At 45.2% G+C, this 22,269-nt stretch overlaps 2 protein-coding genes across 8 annotated transcripts; one reads left to right on the top strand and one right to left on the bottom strand.

The window, feature by feature from the left end:
* Positions 1-818: 818 nt before the first annotated feature.
* On the bottom strand, positions 819-7,212 carry LOC105280781 (S-adenosylhomocysteine hydrolase-like protein 1). Of its 3 annotated transcripts, XM_011341582.3 has the most exons (11): positions 6,971-7,072; positions 5,442-5,489; positions 4,823-4,907; positions 4,249-4,442; positions 3,822-4,146; positions 3,513-3,663; positions 3,250-3,402; positions 2,989-3,154; positions 2,597-2,843; positions 2,385-2,505; positions 819-2,291 (listed from the first exon to the last, which is right to left on the bottom strand). In XM_011341582.3, exons 1-11 carry the CDS (start codon positions 7,070-7,072, stop codon positions 2,285-2,287), a joined length of 1,599 nt encoding a protein of 532 aa, XP_011339884.1. In that variant the 3' UTR covers positions 819-2,284. The 3 variants fall into 3 exon arrangements, with proteins under 3 accessions (XP_011339884.1, XP_011339883.1, XP_011339882.1); XM_011341581.3 differs by having other exon boundaries at positions 819-2,505; positions 4,249-4,430; positions 6,971-7,212; XM_011341580.3 differs by having other exon boundaries at positions 819-2,505; positions 6,971-7,211.
* Positions 7,213-7,257: 45 nt separating this feature from the next.
* On the top strand, positions 7,258-19,373 carry LOC105280779 (rho GTPase-activating protein 190). 5 transcript variants are annotated; one of them, XM_011341575.3, is made up of 24 exons: positions 7,258-8,062; positions 9,572-10,261; positions 10,383-11,293; positions 11,386-11,595; positions 11,806-11,817; positions 12,289-12,475; positions 12,563-12,678; positions 12,798-12,950; positions 13,036-13,274; positions 13,360-13,561; positions 13,635-13,811; positions 13,890-14,141; positions 14,219-14,397; positions 14,475-14,658; positions 14,734-14,942; positions 15,019-15,432; positions 15,538-15,780; positions 15,848-16,036; positions 16,325-16,413; positions 16,485-16,872; positions 16,981-17,112; positions 17,239-17,289; positions 17,387-17,483; positions 17,597-19,373. In XM_011341575.3, the coding sequence occupies exons 2-24, from the start codon at positions 10,091-10,093 to the stop codon at positions 17,793-17,795; spliced, it is 5,004 nt and encodes a 1,667-aa protein (XP_011339877.2). In that variant the 5' UTR covers positions 7,258-8,062; positions 9,572-10,090; the 3' UTR covers positions 17,796-19,373. The 5 variants fall into 5 exon arrangements, with proteins under 5 accessions (XP_011339877.2, XP_011339881.2, XP_011339879.2 ...); XM_011341579.3 differs by having other exon boundaries at positions 16,361-16,413; XM_011341577.3 differs by having other exon boundaries at positions 14,752-14,942.
* Positions 19,374-22,269: the final 2,896 nt, after the last annotated feature.

The following is a 22,269-nucleotide window of genomic DNA, read 5'->3' on the forward strand; positions in this document are numbered from 1 at the left end:
CGAGAATATCAAGTATAATTTCTTGGAACCAGAACAACCACTGTTGCTCCTCGACTTGGAGCTGAATATACGATGTTCCATTAAATATATTCATACGTTCACTAAATAGTCGTAAATATTATAAATGCGATACATCTACGCATGTATCCATTTCATTTCACGATGATATGGTGACCGTTGAAATTATTCATATATTTAATTAGTTCTCTCTATACAAAGCAACGAAGCCATTTCCGAAATGTTGGCTTTGCTGTTGAAAGCAAGATTTCGTTCAGCTAACGCAATATAGATTCACCTTATGTATATTTCTCTCTAGAATATGTGTATATATATATATATATATATATATATATATATGTATGCTACATGTATTTATAACGAAGCGTTTGGCCTCTCATATAGTAGGAACATGCCATATTGATTTTTCTGTCCTAAACTTATTCTCGCCCGCATTCTGAATATTCTTTCTCGATTCCCATTACGGAGATTTTAAACAATCAAGAAATTACGCGTGTGTAATCTTGTGTGTTGGCGAACTGTGCATTAATTTATGAAAATCACCGTAACGGACCTGTCCCGAACGTTTCTCCAACAACACTTCGTTCTGACCCGTTCCCGTTTCATCGAAACGGATCAGAACGAGTGCGTTCTCCTGCTCTACTCTCGCGAGGACTATAAAATTTAACGAACTTATACCTTCTGCTAATATTGTCGGTAATTTGAAGCTGCGAATGCGACGTGGTCGGCCGTTCGATCTCGACCCGATCGCGATCGCTATTGCGAGAGGTACGGGTGGTTCCAAAGAAGAACAATCTGTATGATCAATTCTCTAAATGCGGTAGGCGTTTATTTTCTCCTAGACGTTGGGGTATATGCAAATCGTTCCTCGTATCGTACGCAAGGCGAGGGTAACAATGATAACCAGAGATTATTAACAGGCTATAATCTATAATAACTTATCGCCTATTTCGTGTATTAGTGTCCCTGCCTCTCCTTAAATAATATTATGTACACGGCTTTTGGATTGATCACCTGCAAAATACAGTGTCCCCCGCGTCTCGGGGAAGGGGATGGTGTATAAATAGTTGCCAATGATATATCATTCGCGGCGGGGGTGCGCCGCGAATGTGTATATAATTCCGTGTTACTACAAGGACACGACAAATTCATTGACTAACGTGCATCATTGACACACGTACGCACTGCAAGTCTGCAACTGCACGCGTACGCGCTAAAAAAATCAAGCGTGCTTACGCATGTAGACTTGGTGCGTGTGCAACACACGCGCGGAATGGCAACACGAGCTACTACTACGAGAGCGCAGTAAAAATCATCGAATCTTTTATCATCATAAAAAAATAAAATCACATTTTTGAATTTTTTTCTCCCGATGCTTTTTCTCCTTTTGCATCCCGCGTGCGTTACACGCCAGACACGCGTACGTATCTTTTTGTCGACACTATTAAAACTATAATAATTTGTGTCCTTTAACTAACGTTTACAACTTGCTGAGATTAGTATCTAATAGACGAGTGGCAATCTTGATTACCACCTCCGGCTTGCAAACTATACAGACACACGACTCGCATTTGCATCTATGATATTTGATTGACGATTTACGTGCGTGGCTCTGCCGACACGTGCAGCTCAACGGGCCTCTCAGAATCTCTCCCTCTGTTCGTCTCGGCAAATGCAGGTCCTACACTTGCGCATTTTCAAACAGAAAGCTGTTATGTGGAGACATTAATTGAATACATAATTATATTTCGATACCAGAGCTGGGCAAATTATTTCACGTGTGTGTGTGTGTGTGTGTGTGTGTGTGCGCGCGTGCGTGTAGTTAAAAAGCAAGATACGTCATCAAAAATAACTTGCATCTTGCATGATTGGAGTACATTTCTGTGATATATTGCCCAACTCTGATGCAGCGGGGAAAGTTTTAACGTATCGATTATTGGGCATAACTGCTGGATCAATGTGTGTTCACTACGACGTTATTAACGCATTCCTTGCGGATGATTAGCACGATAACAACGGATAATCACGTCGCGCGGATATCCACGAAGGTTGCACCATAAATAAACGTCTCTCGTCATCGATTTACGAGAAAAGAACGGGTATGTCAGAACGAGGACAAAAAGAAAGCCAACTTCAGACACAAGAGGGAGGGTAGCTGGTTTTCTTTTTTTTTCTTTGTTTTTTTAATACTTGTAAAGAGGTGTGTGTGGTGCTGAGTGAGTGTCGCACGTGCTAGTCAATGCCACATTACTCGTCCATTGGTTTTTTAGTAGCTGAAACAGATCCACAGGTAGGTAACACAGTAGGTAGGCGCACACACTCAATCGAATCAACCCTGCTGCCAGAACCGAACTTTTGATACTAACCGATAGTAATTAGGCTTAAACGGACCAGCCTTGTTGAGGCCCATGTACTTTGCCTGCTCGTCCGTCAGTTCTGTCAGATGCGCGTCGAACGTCGGTAAATGCAACGACGCGACATACTCATCTACGATTCGTTATCATTCCTTTGTTACTGATCCATACGTAGCGAATGCAATGAGAAAGCTTGCGAAATTGACATTTGCGTCTATACACACCCATCTTTTTCGGCAGCAAGTAAACGTCACTCTTGTACCGTCCTGGTGGTGCATTAAACAGCTCGATCAGTGCTAATGCCTGCGTGGCGGCGGTAATCGATACCACGAAGGACGGGATACTCGAGCATGACAAGTTCACCAAACGACCTTCCGCCAGTAGAACGATGCGCTTACCGTCCGGCCAGATAACATGATCCACTTGCGATCTCACTTTCTCCCAAGTGAGATCGGGCGTACGTAAGCTGTTCTGTTAAGGATACACGTGCACATAAAATAAGTGATTCGAGCGATTCTTTGCGATTCTAAATCAAATCAAACAATCCGCAAAACATCGAGTTAAATGAAATCGCGCGTCGAGTGAAAAGAAAGTAGAAGACTAGAGGAGGACGTACGACGTCTATCTCCGTGTTGCTGTGGCCCATGTTGCACACGACGCACCCGTTCTTCATTTTGTCCATGTGCTCGCGCGTGACCACGTTTTTATTGCCCGTCGCTGTAATAACAATGTCTACATTTCGAATGACTTCATTGAGCTTCATCACTCTGAAGCCGTCCATGCTGTAATGCGACAACACACACATGATTTCTACTCGCTCGGACAACGCTGCGGGCTGCGGTAATCTAAAATCTTGCTTTGTGCAAGCGCGCCTTACCTGGCCTGCAGAGCGCATATCGGGTCGATCTCAGTGATATACACGATGCAGCCCAAGCCCTTGAGGGCCTGGCAGCATCCCTTTCCGACCTCCCCGTAACCGCATATCACGACTTGTTTCCCACCGAACATGATGTCAGTGGATCTCTTCAAACTACAAGTAATACATTCGATAAGTGCTGAAAACTAACGAGCGCCACATTTAGAACAGGCACGGGAGTGATCAGAGATCAGCCTTCCGCGAGGCGACCGCATGCGACTTACCTGTCGATGATGCTCTCGCGGCAGCTGTAAAGATTGTCGAACTTGGTCTTGGTGACGCTGTCGTTCACGTTCATCGCGGGTACCGACAGTTTACCTGCCTTTGACAATTGATACAGTCTATGTACACCGGTTACGCTCTCCTCGACAATTCCTGAAAGAAGACACATTCCTACCGCTCTGTCTACCCAGAAATGAAACGTCAAGTTTCATTTGATTTTATTATTTTGTCGTTTCTCGGTACCAGGAATCCTTTTTAAGACAAATAAAGACGAAGATAAATGGAAATATTATATCGAGAACGAGATAAACCTTGAATCATTTTGAACACGGCGTTGTATTTCTTGAGCATCAGGTGGGTAGCGTCTCCGCCGTCGTCCAATATCATGTTAGGCTGCCAGTTCTCGGCGGCCACGCACTTGTCGATGCACCACCAGAAATCTTCCTCGGTTTCGCCGCGCCACGCAAACACCGGGTACCCGGCGTACGCCAACGCCGCGGCCACCTCGTTCTGCGTGGAGTAAATGTTGCACGCCGCCCATCGCACTTGCGCACCCAATTCCACCAGCGTCTCGATCAGGACAGCAGTCTGCGCGTTGATGTGAGTGCATCCCACGATCTTAGCGTTCTTCAGCGGCTGTGCGAAACAAGCATTATAAATAACGTCGTATTAATGGTTTTTTTTTTAATCATTTTAGTAATGAAATAATAGTTCATTATGAAAAGAGAGGAGGCGCACCTTGTCATCCGCCGCGCGTTTCCGCAGCGCCATAATTCCCGGCATCTCTTGCTCCGCGATTTCGATCTCTCTGCGACCGAAGGCATTCTGATTGATGTTGCGCACGCAAAAGTCCGTGAAGCCCTTGTCCGTCTTCTGAATTTTCTCGCGCGGCGAGACGTCATCTTCGTCGGACGAGCTTCCTGTATAAGAGGCTAAGGTAGCGCCAAGAGTGCCGGAAAACGTCGGTTATTAGTACCACATCAAAGTGCAGGTGCGGATCGTCTTAAAGACGCGGCTAAATGCGATTGCTAGGTCTGTGTTATTCCTATTAGAAAGTCTATCGCCAAACTCTAGACAAAGACGGTAGACTTACAAACAACATACATGTACACTATCAAAGAAACACTCAATGTCCATGAAATAATGTTTCAATATTTTTAGAACAGAATAACAGTAGGCACATATTATCGTTAAACGATGTTAGCGTGGTATTCAATAACAAAAATAAACTGTGACAATGTTTTTTTTTGCAGAAAGCCAAACCACAGATGTGTTAGATTTTATAGTGTAACGCCCATGAACGCGGTCATACCAGAACTGTAACTGTCGGTGCTGCTAGCTGATAAGGAACGGCTGCGGTAACGGCTGGATTTCTTCAGCGCTCCAGATTTCGAGTCCTATAAATTGAGAGAAATAGTCAGTGCAACGGTCCGTGGACGTGTTTCGCTTCTAAAAGGGCTGCGATGCATTGAAAGAAATTATTACAAACTGAAGAATGGGCATGAAGCTAGTTTGCTGCACTGAATACACACAGATCAATATGGACGATTTATATGTGTACCGATTACACAAATTTTGAATTATCACCTGTCCTTTTTGTATTATTATTTTGTGTTGTTATATTATTACGTGTTGCACACAGGATAAAAGTAATGTATTAAAAATGCTGCCACTTATAAAAATCACACTACGATAAGCGGTCCTAATTACATCTTAATAAGATAATCGTCTCATTATTAGTCTGTGTTATCTAATTGATAAGCGAGAGTGATAAACTGAGAAAGAGAAAAAGAGAAAGTGATCAGCACGCACGACATTTATACGAGGCGAGGAGATAAAGCAGCCCTGGGGAAAATTACAAGAGGATTGCTCTATGGCATTGGGGATTTACAAGTTTACTTTGTGTTTTATACACATATATTCTTACTTACTAATTTTGTTCTCGCGCCGTGAAAGGCATTATTTGATGCCTCTAGGCTCTGAAATCACAATAATCATCATATTTCATGATTTCGATGCATCAAATGTCTGCAAGACAGTCCGTAGTTTGGTACGAAGCTCCCAAAGATTATACTCGTATGCAAGACAGACGTAGGAATCAACATTAATCCTTTGTCTTTTCGTTTTGCAATTTTACTGTGCTCTAATTTCGACAATTTTTTGACATTGTAGAAATATAATGGTAATTGTAATACCAACAATCAGGTATTACAAAATGTTTCGAAAAGAGAATTAAATAGAATGCAAAATTATGCGTATGCTTTTCCTTCTTAGAATTTTGTTCCATCAACTCTGATATTGTTAACAGATAATTTGCTTTTTGCAATATCTATATCACATTCTCCAATTATTTCTTTGATTACTTTATTGCACTCGATACAATTCACATAGTGCTAATTGTGCCACGCCTAAATGGTGTGTCTAGGCTTATGAGTGATGCATGAGTGATTGGTACCGAACCTACGGACTACTGTGTGAATAATGCTCTATATGTAAAATAATATAAGCATCTTGAATGTCAAGTCATAGGCACTATGTGTAGTTGCATGCAGTTATATCTCTTTCAATGGCTATTGTTATTTTTATTATCAAGATATGCTAAAAGAGCTTATTACATGTGCCTGAAACAGCCATTAAAAATATTTGCATAGGAGAGTGTAATGTATCATTTTTGTGCGTTAAGACTAAGGTAACGATATGAATAAAATCTTTATTGTATCTTTCGTGTGTAAATTACAGTATACTTTTATCATTTATTTAGCTTTGATAACATAAAATATCCCTGTATTTAGACTGTATCTTCGATAATTATTTGACAACTGGTCAAGAGAGAAAATAACCAGGAAGAGGACCTCTTAAATCCAGTGATAGCTGCAAACAGGAGTCCCAATATCCTTGGTACATAACAAATATATAAATAGGTAGCTTTTCAACCAACGCCCGTTCATCAAAGAACGTCATGTCAATTAATACCATGTGTCCAATTACGCAACAACCACATGTGATCACAAGACTGAAAGGATGGGCAGAGACGTGACGTACAAGAGATATACCAGGTGAAGAACTGATAAAGAAATTGACAGAGATGGAGAAAGATAGAAAATGAGAGAAAGGAAAGAGAAACAGAGACAGACAGACAGAGAGAGAGAAAGAGAGAGAGAGAGAAAGCAAGAAAGAGGGAGGAGAGAAACAAAGACAGAAAGAAACCAATGTAAATAAGAGGAAGAAAGACACAAATATCACAACTCCTCGTTTCTTCAGGCTGAACGACCCTCGATATGCACGGAGATGCTGTTAACAACGATCACTTGACGCGTTTTCGACTGACAACTCCAAACGAAAGAACGGCGGCAAATACGACAGCCGTGGCGTACAGTTGTGAAATTAGCGCGAGCGTCGTCGCGATCGCGCGGGACGGTCCGATTTTTTGTCAGCTACGCCGGAACCTGGCGCGATTTACCTTCGTGTTGGAGGCTGGATCGGTGACCGGGCCATCGCTAAGCGTGCTTCTCGGCTCTTTCCCAGACGACGTATTGTTCACACCATCCCCGCTGTCAGCCATTTTTCGAATGCACACTCGCGAGGCTCGCTGATCAGCCGCCACGCGACGCTCCGCGCGGGCGGGTCAGCCTCGTAGCTAAGCTCGCGAGGTGCCCCTCTGCCCGTGCCAAACTTCACCGCGGTCGATATTAGGTCCACGCGGTTTGCACCTCTTTCTGCATTTGAGATGAATCGAGCCTATATTTTTCTCTCCTGCAGAAAAATAGGAATGATAAATCGCGAATAAATGCAAGAGAAGCGAACGAGCTTGTTACGAATAATAATTAACGATCTAAAGTGATTGTTTTATACTACGAATTCATTTGCGTATGCGTTGTACAGACAATATCGAACGTAAAAAGATTTTGTTTCGTGTGGGACTCGCTCTACAATCTTCACACAAAGTTCTCAGACGAGGCATTAAATCTCATTGTTAATTAAAATCAGTTAAAACAACAAAAACATGGAATATCAGTCGACAACGTAACATCCTCCGGCATCTTCGATGCCTCGAGCTGCCTTCGACCACCTTCGACCATCACCGCACCTGAGCGGCAGCTACTCTCCGGACGAAAAACATCGGCTCGCTCGCCAATGCGTGCCCACCCAGCAAGATGGCTCCTCTACGGGGCGACACTCGGTGTTTGACGTGAAGTTATTTGCACACCCAGGAGCTCGCGCCGCTCTCGAGGAGTCGTGCCAGCCGTCGCGTCGATCCGTCGATCGGTGCCGTGCGAGCGCGAGGCACGAGTGTCGTCCGCAGTCGCGGCTCGCGCGTCCACGTCGCGTTACGTCACGCCGTGCCGTGCCGAGCCGAGCGGAGCCGAGAACGAACGGACGAACGAACGAACGACGGGATACGCTTCGTCGCGAGAGGAGTCGAGTGTCTCCCGAAACACGCGGTGACGGCTCGCACGGGGAAACAGTCGCGCGACACGGCCGGATTCCGGTGACAGCGGACCGACTCGGCGCCTCTCCGAGGAGACAGCCCCGTGCGCTTCCCCTCACTCAGGTAACCAACCATCGTCTTTCATCCCCCGCGTGCTGCAACGGCAACGACGGTGGCGGCGGCGATGACGGCGAGCGTCTCGCCAGTGCTCCGTCTCTCGTTTCCCCCGGACGACGTCCGGCGTGCGGACGGCATTGTCCTCCACCTCGGCCGTCCGGCGTCGCCGTCGTGGCCGAGCGTGCTCGTGCACGGTGCATATCGATCTAAACCCGCGACTGTCACTTTCGGACACGTCGGGCACCGCGTCGGCGAGATCTCGCCTGCGAGACCGACGATAGGTGTGCGGCTTTAGTTACTTGCACTCGCTGCGCACTTCACTCGGTTGCCTCATTCCCTGTAAATCGAAAGTGCAGTCGCGTCGGTCTTCAGTGCGAAAACTGAGAACTGTGCGGTTCGAGTCGAGCGAGGGGGTGTAAAATTTGTTCAACTGCCGGCTCGATTTTTAATCGGTATTCGACGTATATGCGTATTTCTCTTCTCTTCAGTGCCGAAATTAGACACGCTAATGTTATGCGGAATATAAAACGTAACGTCTTTCCCTGAGAACTTGACGAGAATAGACTCTCGACGGTGAGAATGAGTTGGCGATATCTCGGTGTCACCGATGACCCGCACGCTTTCGTCGGATCTGCCTTCACGTTGCACTTTCTACACTTTTCTGCACTTTGACTTCGGTTCTCTCCTTTTCGTCCGATCTGTGAGTTATATGCAAGGACAACCGTACGTCCGTTTCGTTATCCGAAACGCGCGGGATGTAATGTCTCGCGGCCGGAGAAGGCACTCGTCGTGAAGGTTTCCGTTTTAGTGTTGTACTTCCTACGCCATACCCTTTTTTTCGGCTCTCTCCGGGGATCATCTATCTCATTCTCAAATTCTCGGAGCCGTAGTGCAGAAAAGTGCAGTTAAAGCAACAGCCGGGCACACATGCGGGCGATTCCGCCCCTGCGAAAAAAAAGCGGATCTCCTTAGGCCGAAACGAAACGAGCGAGGTAAAATGCTATTGTAAAGTGCGAGACACGCTGCCCCGCGATCACGCACGCCGGATAAAAGCCGGATTTAACAGCGCTCGTATTTCACGGGTATCATTTTTGCCGCGGCTGCCGCAGCCGCTCGGAGCAGCCGCGGAGATATCGCGTCGACACTGATTATAATTTATTTCTCACATTATCGATTGCGAGGTGGTTAAATTATTTCGGGGCACATCCGCGATCCGCTTTCTTACGACTCCTTTTTACAATTCCTCGCTCTCCTCTTTGTTGATGCTCGTTGATGCAATTAGCACGAGACAGAGCTATTGTGAACAGTTCTTTCAGCCTAATGAACGAATCACATGAATCATAGCTATATATTTTAACAGGCGCATACGCTATAGTACGATTCACAAGAGGTAGCGCATTACGGAAGCGAGATGATCCGATAGAATTTTTATGAACGCGATACGAGCGACGACAAGGGATTTTCCTGATCTGCGAGTCTCTTACGATTTCCCCCCTTCTCTTTTTCTTTTTCCAGATACATAGTGCCATTCCAAAGAACCATTGCTCACAGCTGTGCTAAACTATGAACGCTATAACGATAGATAGATGCGTAAGAGTTTTTAAGCTCTGTTATACCTAGATCTAAACGAACGTAACGTTACTAATTGCAATCTCTAGAGAATCTCGAGAGAACGATCTTGAGAATTTTATGCCGGAAGCGGAGGCAATTGTATAAATGAGAATTTGGAGAGAATCGGATCAAAACTGCGCATGGGATATTTGCACGCGGATCCGAAGCCGATCGAGAGAGGCAAGCGAACTTTGTGATTCCGATCGCCTGGAGATGTTACCAAAGGGGGATTGAACCAATTTTTTGTACGCACGCAATTCTAGCGACTCAATCGAGTAATGACCAAAGGTGTGGGGGCAGATCTCTACTAGAGGAAAATCTCTCGACGGCGTTTCACTATGTCTTGAGCACGAGCTATTCGATAGAGAAGAAAACTTATTTTCACGTTTGATACGAGCGTTTATATATCACTGCGCGTTAAACATGGCGAGAAAAAGTGACAATGCGAGGAGCATCAACGTCGCGGTGGTCGGGCTGTCCGGCACGGAGAAGGACAAGGGGCAGGTCGGCGTGGGCAAGTCGTGCCTGTGCAATCGCTTCATGCGTTCCCTCAGCGACGACTACAATGTGGAGCATATTTCGGTGTTGTCACAGGTAACGATGTCTCTCCGAGAATTTATCTAACGCATTATTAATAACGTGCATTTTAATATAATTTATTATATAATTTTTTTTTGAAATTTAATAATAATCGTTGGACATCGTTTCGTTGCAGTCCGACTTTAGCGGACGTGTGGTGAACAACGATCACTTCCTGTACTGGGGCGAAGTGACGAAAACGGCGGAGGACGGGACGGAGTTTCAATTTCAGATTATCGAGCACACGGAGTTCATAGACGACGCGTCGTTCCAGCCGTTCAAGGGCGGCAAGATGGAGCCGTACGCCAAGAGATGCACGGCCACGAAGATCACGAGCGCGGAGAAGCTCATGTACATCTGCAAGAATCAGTTGGGCATCGAGAAGGAGTACGAGCAGAAGGTCCTGCCGGACGGTAAATTGAACATCGACGGGTTCCTGTGCGTGTTCGACGTGAGCCTCGTGCCGAACCGGGCGATCGAGAAGCAGGTCGAGATCGTCGCGAATATCCTGAATAACCTGATGAAGACGAAGAAGCCGATCGTGCTGGTGACGACGAAGAACGACGACGCGAACGAGCAGTTCGTCAAGGAGGCGGAGAAGCTGATAATGCGCAAGGAGTACAAAGGCTCGATCCTGATCGTCGAGACCTCGGCGCACGAGAACATCAACGTCGACCTGGCCTTCATGATCGTGGCGCAGCTGATCGACAAGACGAAGATGCGCAGCAAAGTGATGCCGTTCGCCGAGGCGGCCCGTGCCAGGAAGGAACTGCTGGACGCGTCGACGGAGTCGTTGCAGAGATTGATACGAATACACGTGACGGACTATCGCGCCTTGTGGTCGCAGGCTTCGAAGAAGCTCGCGCAGCACAAGGAATTTTCCACTTTTGTAGAGTTATTCGGTATCGAGGCGACGCAGAGACTGTTCAGGCGGCACATCAAGAAACTCAAGGACGAGCAGATCGCGAAGAAGATACAGGGCTACCTAGACATGCTGCCGGATATCCTTCACGAGATCTGTCCCGATATATCAAACTTAATTAACGAGTAAGTCAATTTCTCTCTCGCTCGCGTCTACGATTTTTCCGAGGACTCGCTCGTACGAGGAGTCGATCGCTGAACGAAATGCCACCTTACAGAGAATGGTCGGCGGTGCAACAGTACATAAAGGAGCATCCCGATTTTCATCAGTACTTTTACGAGTGTCCCGAGGATATACCGTGGATCGATTGCGACTACGGCGAGAGCAACGGCACGAAAATACCTTACGACGTGTTGGAGACTCCCGAGGCCGAGACCGTATTTAAGAATCACATAAATGCTTTACAACAAGAGCAACGGCGACTCGAGTAAGTACCTCAATACGGAACCCGTATCCAAGTGCTTCAACGAAGAGTAATACAGCGGAAGTAAATTCATATACGTATACGTTCCGTATAGAATCAACAGAACTAATTCGTAGTAATTTTGTATGATCTCATTCGATATTCATTCTAGAAGATAATCACGTACAATTTACTAATGCTTTGCTTTATTCTGGGTGGTGTTTCTTTGTGCAGACTTCCGAAAAGGTAATTTGTGCTTTTTTTACTCGCTTCCTTTTTAGAGCATAAGTGTTTAAAGTAACGGTATTTATTCGTTACGCTAATATTTATATAGCAATCTCTGCTTATATGTTTAACTACAATGGATAGATTCGAAATGCGTGCGGTGCGTTGATTAATATTTATCGTTATTATTGATATCATTTAAATGAGTTTAGTTAGGATGCATGAATTTATAGAATAATTCGGTGGAATTAGAATTTAATGATATATCTTTATATCGCGGTACACTGTATTAATGTTGCAACAATAACAGTAAATCACTAATCGTGAATAACTAACTTCCGTAACGACAAAATGTTATTAACAACGGTTGGACGATGTGTGGTGATCTGGAAACCGTGTTTTATATATATTTAACCCGCTACTTCCGCAATATCGGAACTTTGTTTGAAAAATTCTCGTTTATCCATGTGAAATGTAATCAATTTCTATTAGGTGGAAGAAACAATTTAAGCAGTTGTTGGAGGAAACTGGCTACGTCACGCCCGGGAAACATTTGTCGGAAGTTCGAGTTTTATTTATGGGCAGAGAATGTTTCGAGGAACTTTCTCACCATGATTGTCAGGAGATTTACGACCAGCATCAAAAGGAGATTGTCGAAAAGGCGAAACACAATTTTCAAGTAAGAGTTTCGCAGTAGTTTGCATCATTTGCGTGTCTATTTATCAATATAAGGGATGCAATTTAAAAATATTGTGGTATGCAACAGGAGTTATTACTGGAGCATGCCGATTTGTTTTATCACTTCAAGAGCATAGCTCCGTCTGGAACTATCACGCAAGACGACATAAAGGAAATTACCGACGCGTTGTTGGACGATTTTAGGTATGCAATATATTTAATATATATTAAATCTAATTAAATCTTGAATTTTCTTACGTAACGTTGGCAAATGTGAAATTTTATAATAATTTTCTTAACACAACTCTCGTCTCTGCTTCCAGATACAAAGCTTTGGACAGATTAGACCAAGACAGAAAGCTAATGCTGTTTCAGCATTTGGGATTCGTCCATTGTCCTATAAGGGAGCATTGCCCCGCTTATCCGAATTGCATGGACGCGCTCATAGAGAGGATACTTGGAACGAAGGCCCATAGGTAAGAAGTCAGCGTTATCACGCCTAGCGGCATCATTACGTTAATGGAATTATTTTATAACGCAAATCTGGAAACGTTCTAACAGACCTTCCTCGTGGAATCACAGTAGCCAGTGGCAGTTAACGTCGGATAACAATCAGTTAAATTTAGTCATACTCGGGAGCAACGGACTGAGCGAGGAGTTTGCCCGCGAGATAAAGGCGCAAACGGAGGACGACGAAGTGGAAATCGATTGTCAGCTGTACACCCTCGGCTATCGCATCATAGACGGCGATGTCGGACTGCCGCATAATTCCTTCACTACCTCCGATTTCATGCCGCACGGTAAATAGGCTTTCTCAAATACAGATTTTTGCTTACTAAAGGCTCAGGAAGTTCTCGCGTAACACGTTTTCACTCCTCGTTCCAGGATCCTTTTGTATTTACTCGAACGAAGACTCGTTCGAGTACATTAGATCATCTTTGGAAAAGACATTGTTATCAAATTTGGAGCAAGAGGACAGATTGCCGTTTCAAGGACTGCCTATTGTAATAATGTTTATCCCAGAAGCCAGCATCGATGAGATAGAAGCTATCAAACTCAGAGAGGAAGGACAGAGCCTCGCGGACAGGTATGTTAAAAGGAAATTTTGCGCGCGAACGGAAATTTGCTCGAATGATAATCTCGACGATCCTCGCGTGCAGCTTGCAGTGTCCGTTCATTGACGTGTGCATAGACGAGCTGGAGCACGAGAAGCACAAAAGATTCCCCACTTCTCTGGTGAAGGATGCTCTGCAGCAACTTATACAATCCATAAACCACCGAGCTGGTTTTCTAAACATATATCAAAGCGTCATCGAGTGCTTGGAACCTGACATTAGGTAGATTACTCATCCAATCGCTCGCCCGATTGATCGACCTGCGATCACAAATTTCATCTCGCGTTCTCTCGATTGCAGGATAATAATGTGCATGTTCTGCGGCGACCCTTATTCGGTCGAGAACGTCCTCGGCCCTCTGCTTAACCACCAGTGCTGCTTCCTCAGCGGAGACAGATCGATAGTCTTGGAAACGTTCCTCGGAGAGTGCAAACGTCGAGTCGAAGTCATTATCTCGAGTTTCCACGGAGCCAATGCCTTTAGAGACGAATTAGTACACGGCTTTATACTCGTCTACTCCACGAAGAGGAAAGCCTCTCTCGCGACTCTGAAGTGCGTATCGGCGATTCGCGAATTTTCGTTATTTATTTTATCTACTTTTATTTACATGGTGTGATATCTTGTTTCAGTGCTTTTTCTACGAATATACCAAATCTGCCGATACAGATAATGGCTGTGACCGACACTGGCGGCGCGAACGCATTTTTCAGCAACGATTTGAGTCACCTGCTGATCACGGAAGGGAACGCCATCGCGGACAAACTGGAAGCGCATTTTATGACGTCCGCGTCGAGCTGCCAGCAGAAAAGTAAGAAATTCACTTTCGCTTCGTTTTCGTCTTAATTTAATTCTCTAACGAATCATTTTGCATCTTTCTGCACTTAGCTGCATTTTACACGCCTTTCTTCAAAGTGGTGTGGGAGAAGAAGCCGGAGATCGAGCAGGCGTTCAATATGGAGGAGCCGGGAAATCTGAACGACAGCGGAGAGGGCACCTTGGAATATTCAGCTTTGCACCCGATGCCGCCGCCGCGGCACGAGAGCTATCACCTCCAGACGCCGGATGACGGGTAACTATTCCAGAAACGGCTTCTCTCTAGTGACCCAAAGGTTTCCTTGTGACCCAAAAGTCTAACGTGAAGCAGTATGTCTGTAACTTTTAGGAGCGGCTCCGAGTCGTACGAGCAGTTGACGCCCGACGGTGATCTCGGTGAAACCGGTCTCACCGAGCAGTTCGCCGATCACCGAGCTATACCGAGCGACGACAGCGACATTTACAGCCAGGTCGACTTCTACCGAGAGGAGAGGGAGAGAGACCTCATGAAAAACGAGGACATCACGAATAAGCTGTCTGGTTAGTAATAAAGGAAGACACTTGTAGCTCGGCATAGGTTCTTCAAGATTTAAAACCTTTTACTTTCTTACCACAGGCTGGGTAAAGGACACGTTTATGCATCAGGACGGAGTTACCAATAGTTATTCGCACAGAGCCTTCACGACAGGACGGCGATACATCTCGCAGGCTAAGCCGCGACCGAAAGGGAACAGTCAGACGTTGAAACAGCCTGGAAAGATCAATCTGAAAGATTTTGCGAATGTGACAGACGCGATAGCCAGAATGACGATCGGCGAGAAGGACGAGCACGGACCTAAACTGACGATGGGCCACGCTCCCCTCGCCACGCCGGAACTGGTGGATCTCGGCTCGGAATACGCGCAAGTGAAGGACGTCGTGCCGAGCATGTACTCCGCTTACGACGGTGACTACATGTACGCCCTGGTGCAGGATTCCATCGCCAACAACAAGTCCAAGCTGCGCCATCGACGCGAAAAGGGGCAACCATGTAAAATCTCATTTTCCACGTTTCTCTCGCAATTTACCGTAACAATTCTCTGCAATCCTTAAACATGAAATTTATTATTAAAATGTAATCACTATTTACAAACAGCAGCGTACAGCGATTCCGACTCGGAATGGAGTTCCCTGGAGAGGCAGCGGGCAACCGACGCTCTGAGCAAAGGGAACAAGAAGCTGTCGTCGCACAAACGAATACGTAAGAAACGCACCGCGATACCGGTCGCGACGCCCAAAGTACCGTCACTGGCCAGCATGGGAAGCGGCGATGGCATAGTCGGCCTGAATTACAACATGAAGGACGAGAAAAACTGGCGTGTTGACCCAGGGGACAGAGGTAAAAGTCTTTTGAACACCTGTTATCCGTACACGGAGGTGCTCGGTATTTATATTTGTTTCCGCAGTGTCCAGCGAAACACCCGACACTTCTGAATCGAGCGATCCAGAGCACAATTCCAGGTCGAGGTCGAAGCAGTACAAGTACGCCGCTGTCAGCCTGCGGAAGAGATTCTCTGGAAATTCGCTGCAACAACAATATCTGCAACATCCGTTCAACATGAAGCACGTAGCGCAAGAAATGTTCAGCGCCTCCTGTAAGTAATGCGCGATGAATTTAATGAGTTTAACTTGACGGAAGTGTTTATTAGTGCGTACGAGATATACATTTGCAGCATACAATTAACAAAATAATATAACATATAATCCATGTATATACGAGTCTATTTTATTGATACGCATGTATTTTATTAATAGTTAAAAAATGTTATTTAATCTACATCGCGGCCTTTTTATTAGCAACAATTTGAGTTTTTCGTTCAATAACCTCGTCATTAAGTTGCAGTGTCCACGTTTTCGTTAACTTGCATGAAACTGTTATTTAGGCAAGCAAAGGGGTGAAAATACATTTGGCATTCCAGATGACGAATCAAGTCTGGACGTTTCCTCGCCGCGTGAAATTCACTCGCCTAGTGTAAGTTTTTAAGGGATGTCAAATCGACAGAGTGCAGAACGCGCGTGTAATTATCTCACTTTGCTTTTCAGTTTTCGGTCGGTATATTGAACAAGTGCAAGGACGGCGACAAGTTGACCAGGAAGAAGGACAAGCAAAAGGCGAAGGAGGATGAGAAATTGGAAAAGAGAAGGCAGAAGGAGGAGAAGCTCAAGAAACACGCGGAGAAGGAGAAGGAGAGGGAGAAGAAGAAGCAAGAGAAGATCAAGCAGACCAAGGGCTCCGGAGGAACGCCGATCTCGAGTCAGTCGCAGCAACCTTTGATCGAGGATTTCGCGCAGAGCGAGACGAACCGAATACCCCTGTTCCTCGAGAAGTGCGTGCAGTTTATTGAGGAGGAAGGCCTGGATTCCGAAGGGATATACAGGGTGCCCGGTAATCGCGCGCACGTAGAACTGCTTTTCCAAAAGTTCGAAGAAGGTATATCGTCCAATTCATTTTTTTTTCTGACGTTAAGTCGATTTTATGTATAAATTTTGTGTGATAAATAATGCTGATTTATTTTGCTCACTTTTTTTTATCTCACAGATGTTAACGTCGATATACATTCTTTGGATATTCCCGTAAATGCTGTCGCTACAGCCTTGAAAGATTTCTTTTCCAAGAGACTACCGCCGCTTATCGACAAAGAACGTATGAGCGAACTTGAAGATATATCAGGTAAGTTGATTTTATTCCTAGAAATTTTCCATAGAGATTTCGTTCGAGCTCAATCTTAATCTCAAAAGTTTTGAATATTTGCATACAACTCGACTTTTAATTAAAAATATATTACGCTTGTACCAGGTGCACGGGGTATTAGCAAACCTATGTCGGCTACTTGCATGAATATGGAAGGTCAGTATACATTTTTACATATCTTTACGGTATTCGCCGAATCTTTGAGAATATTTGCCGTAAGCCTTCATTTACGTATTGACGAATGTGATTACAGATCGAAGCGGCAGATTATTAGCTCTGCGCCTGATGCTCAATAAATTGAATCTCGTGAACTTCGACATTCTCAAGTTTATCTTTCAACATTTCGTGAAGTAAGAGATATCTTCTATACGATATATACCTGTCCCTCTATTTGTCACTTCTCATTCCCATTTCTCTGTGTATCATCACCCCGTTATTAAATCTGAAACTCGTGTCGCCGCAGGGTTGCCGAGAACTGCAAACTCAACAGTATGGACAGCAAGAACCTGGCAATCTGCTGGTGGCCTACGTTACTACCCATCGAATTCAACGATCTCGGTAGATTCGAAGCTATGAGGCCGTACCTGGAGGACGTGGTCCAGACGATGATCGATCAGTATCCCTTCTTATTTTGCGGCGAGGACGCCGTAGTGATGGTGTAGTGATAAAACGCGCTCACGCATACGCGCGGTGCGTATTTCTCTCGACAGCCGTGCAACGGGAGTGCGGTTTCCGCGCGGAGAGCGACGGGTGGAGGAAGCGGCGGCGCGCTCTCCGGCCGAGACTTCGCGATCGGCGGCTCGACCTGGCTTCGTTGGATTAATCTGCAAACGATTTTATACGTCGTCGATGGTTTTATGATTAAGGCGTAAAAAAAGCAACCGATTGGTCTCGAGATTGTTTGTATTAGTGTTAAGCTTCGCTTTAGCGTACTCATAACACGATCAAGCCCGCCGCTCGGCGCGGTGGGCAACCGAACAAAATTTCGTTTTCAGTTTTAAGTTCAGTCACATCACTCGCATCATCCGTTCATTTTTTCGTGGAATGCGTGGTAGATCAGGGTTCCCTTAACGCGGAACGATGATCGTACGATCGATGGTCCTAAAAAGTGGTTGTTCGTGTGTACGGTCGCATAATACCATGAGCATAATAAGAGTCAATCCATGTGTCATAACAAGTATGCATGTATCATGTTGGGTGTACTCGGTCGGGAGCGATGTATTTATATATTGATATTACATTAGGGGTATAAGACTCGATATTTGATAATAGCGACTAGCTTTATATAGTTAGGGTAATGATCGATGTTGCTTTCCTCATTTTGCTTCTTTCGTTCTCTTTCCGTTCTTTCTTTCTTCGTGTCTTGTCCACACCGCGAGGAACGTTGGTGTATGCCGACCACCCTGGTGACGACACTGCTGGAATAGGCCTTCGTTAAAGGGGCCGTTATTAGTATTTAAACGAGGGCGTGTATCCACGGTCCGCATTTAAGAAACGAAAGACACGAAAGGTAACAATTTGTCGTCGAGTAATATCTAATGTATTATCTCACGTAGCAACGATATCAAAAAAGGGAGCCCGGTGGCTTTTCAACGCGCGTTTCTTCTGTTCGCCAAATGCACAGATGCGTCCGTCACTCGTGCGTGTTCATTTCCGCATATTTGTAGTGCGAAAGTTTTTCGATTCTCTTTTTACGGCAGGGCTAGGCAGGAGCTCAAACGATAATACAATCCACTCATACATATTCATTCCGTCTAAAATGGTAAAGTAAAAAAGAGGAGGGGAAAAAAAGAAAACTACGAAAAGCGTTACGTGTAGTCGCACGATGTCTCGACAAATAGTGATAACAAAATGCGTATGCAAAGAAAAAAGAGGAGGAAGATGATGTAGGAGAGAATATTTCGGAGTTTTACACACACGCACAGAGGATACATATACAAAAGCCGAATCGAAAAAGGTTATTGTATTAAGGAATATCTAGGAACTACGAACGCGCGATCACTAAGATTTCTTAAAATGAATATGTACATAGAATTCTAACGATTTAAGGTACACAACAATGTTCGTAGCGAGAAAAACGCCAGAATCGTAAGGACTTCTTCGGGAGAACGCAGAGCCCGTTTTTACGCAGGAAACTGACGTTTCGTCATTTATAATATATTTTCGCGAAAGCGCAGAAAGTATTAGAACGCTTTGTCATCGTGCATAAAATTCCGACTGATATTAAGTTAAAAAAAAAAGAGATGAAAAGAAACATACGTAATGTCTAACTAGCTTTAATGCATCTGATCTCGTATTCAATTAGAAGATTCATCGTCGCGTCTTCAAACACCGTCAATTTCATTTCGCCTGTTGTCCAGGTTCGCAAGACTCGCGCGCGAATTCACGGATTTGGCGGGACACTTTTGCAGGTGTGCCATAATTTACTAATTTGATGTCTATGATCGTGTAATAACAGGTATATGCCTTTCGGCGGCTCAACATTCGAAAGTAAGCGCGTCACTCGAGCACCAACACTGCGAGTACGCTCACAATATCTCGCAACGAATCGTAGAGAGAGAGAGAGAGAGAGATGCTCGGTATCGCCCCCTGAATGTTGCAGCCACTACGAATAAGAGAGAAAAGAAAAGAAGCGACAGCACACTTTTGTAATCCGAGAATTAAACCGTTAAACATTTCCAGTAAGAAACGTCGGTGTTACTTCGGGTTCGCGGGAGGCGCGTTTTGGGCGAGTCCAGTCCGCGAGTGTCGAGAGAAGTCTCCGGAGAGAGAGAGAGAGAGAGAACGTCTCGGCTCCCCGTTGAAGACGCGCGTCTCGCGAATACCGTTACTCCGTATTTGTAAGGAAACATTGTAAACGATATTTCTACAGATCGACGCGTCGCGAGGATGCGCGCGCGCACGCAACGACAGTAAAGAAAGAACGGATCGTACATTCCCATTTAGTCGTAATGCAGATTTTATACATTCGTACGTATGTAATTGTATAATGTTCTTATTAAGAAGGAAAAGACATCGATGTTTTACGTGTGGGATCGCGAATGCGGAACGCGCGTTGAGCGTGATCGCGTGGCTTGCGACGCGACTCTTCGCGTCGACGATGCTGAGGCACTTGATAACGCTCGCTCAACAGATGTTTCGGTACTCTTCGTCTACTTTTATGTGTAATTTAGTTAGAGCACGTGGAAAATGTTTCCACGTGTGAGCTCGTGTTCGTCGCTGAAAGTCTCGCTTGCACCAGGTCTCCTGTAACGTCGTCTTTAAAAATTGAAACGATGTTACGTCCGAATTACTTAGGTCATGATGATAGTCTATAGAGAAAGACTACTGCTAACCAGTATTAATCAGTTGATTATTGGTGCAATCGGACTTCTTCATTAAGAGATCTGTGTATTTTCGTGTAACGCTTCTGAACAGTTTAGTCACTCTTCGTGTAACTTTCTAATTGTTTGTTCGAGAACTTAGCGCAAGCTTATTGCACCACGACTAACCGGGGGATTTAGTGCAACTAATGCTATTCTTTTGAGAACTCCAAAGAATCTCAGGCACATTCTCGATGTATCCTCAATATTAGCGGGCACTTGCCTTAATTAACGAATTATTAAGTATTTTAAGATTTAAGAAGCAAAATTCAGCATCCCGTACTAAATCCTCCGATCTAAATCCTTTCGTCGCGTTTTCGTGTCCACGACGTAACGAGCAAGCAATAGTAAGGAAACGAATCTAGTAACGAGTAACAAAGTAACTCTGCGAGCACCGCGAGCGCGATAACGATTATCGGACAAATCCGCAGCGTCTCGCACGCGTCACATCACCATCGTTATCATCGCCATCGTGATTAGCGTATCATCCCCGGACACGTATTCATCGAGCGTCTTCTCCGTGACGAAGCCTAAGGAGGAGGAAGATCATTTTTCTACGATACGTCCGTTAAGCGTTCCCGCTTGTCTCTTCTCGTTATCCGAGGATGGGCCGAACGTGGCGGCCGGCCACCACCACCCTCCCCCCCTCCCCTCCCCGTCGACTACAGATCCTTACATTATCGTAGCCTGTGATAAGAACGTAGGCGAATGGACCTTGTTTCCCTTTATTTATAGCATCGGCTGATGTACGGATGTATTATAGTTGTACAGTCGCATCGGGGTGATGTGTATTATAGGACCCGCTTTCGTTGCGTTCCGCGTCGCTCCTTTCTTTTCCCCTCTCAACCGGTCGCAACCCCCCTCGTCGCGGCCGCGACTCATCTCTTATTGTTAATTAACTTATCGGCGTTTCTCGTGAGCTTCGTCCAATCATCGCGAACGTCTCGATCATCCCCGTAATACTCCCTCGATGTACTCTGCGAGCACCCCTGCAGTGAATCTGGCCGGTGAATCGTGAAGAAATGTAGCGTCCAAGTACTTCATCAGTTGTATACCGCGTTATCCCTCATTCGTCATTAATCATTGTCATCACGGCGAGGAGAGACGTCCTCGAGATCTCGATCCCCTCTTCAGTCGAAATTCCGAAAGCGAATCGGATCACCTTCACCCCCGATTCGCTCCGGCACACTCGCGCTGATCCAGTTTTGCGTCCTGCGACCTTTTATACCTTGACGTTCTCTTCGTAACGAAATAAACTGCACAAACACGTGTCTACAGTATTATACTTTTGTATCCGTTTTTTTCTGTTGTCTTTTGTAACAGTATTCTGTACTTCTCGATTGTTTCGTATTAGATTCACGATCTCCTCTCGATCATCTCGCTTCTGCAACTACATTTCTCCATGGGAATGTGAAGTGAAGCTGAAGACAGTGTGAGTGTATGAGGCGTTTACGAGTAAGAATTAATAGTGAGATTCTCGCCAGTGGGAAGAATCTGATTGATAAGCGAGCATCGCGTCGTCCCGCCCGATCGATCTCCTTTTTTTTGGAGCAGCGCGAAAGGAGAATTCAGATCGGGCGAGTGCGAGTTTAATCTTTGATAAATGTGGATCGAAATATTTAATAATTAAATAACGACGTTTAGTGACTATACGTATACGTGTGTCGGAGGTAACTAGCAAGCGACCAAGATAAGCTTACCAATTTCTATTTTATTAAGATTTGTAAATAGCTTCAGTTTCGCGACTGAAGATCTTGCATTCTGGATCCGTTCT

This window comes from Ooceraea biroi, chromosome 8 (assembly GCF_003672135.1).
Source record: "Ooceraea biroi isolate clonal line C1 chromosome 8, Obir_v5.4, whole genome shotgun sequence".
In the NCBI taxonomy this organism is placed as follows: Eukaryota; Metazoa; Arthropoda; class Insecta; order Hymenoptera; family Formicidae; genus Ooceraea; species Ooceraea biroi.

Coding starts and splice junctions, on each gene's coding strand:
- LOC105280781 (XM_011341580.3), bottom strand. CDS start 7,072: ATGGCTGACAGCGGGGATGGTGTGAACAATACGTCGTCTGGGAAAGAG. Junction 5,490..6,970: donor ATCCAGCCTCCAACACGAAG/GTAAATCGCGCC, acceptor TTGTGATTTCAG/AGCCTAGAGGCATCAAATAA. Junction 2,844..2,988: donor GCAACACGGAGATAGACGTC/GTACGTCCTCCT, acceptor TATCCTTAACAG/AACAGCTTACGTACGCCCGA.
- LOC105280779 (XM_011341575.3), top strand. CDS start 10,091: ATGGCGAGAAAAAGTGACAATGCGAGGAGCATCAACGTCGCGGTGGTC. Junction 14,943..15,018: donor CATCACGAATAAGCTGTCTG/GTTAGTAATAAA, acceptor TTCTTACCACAG/GCTGGGTAAAGGACACGTTT. Junction 17,113..17,238: donor CGAACTTGAAGATATATCAG/GTAAGTTGATTT, acceptor CGCTTGTACCAG/GTGCACGGGGTATTAGCAAA.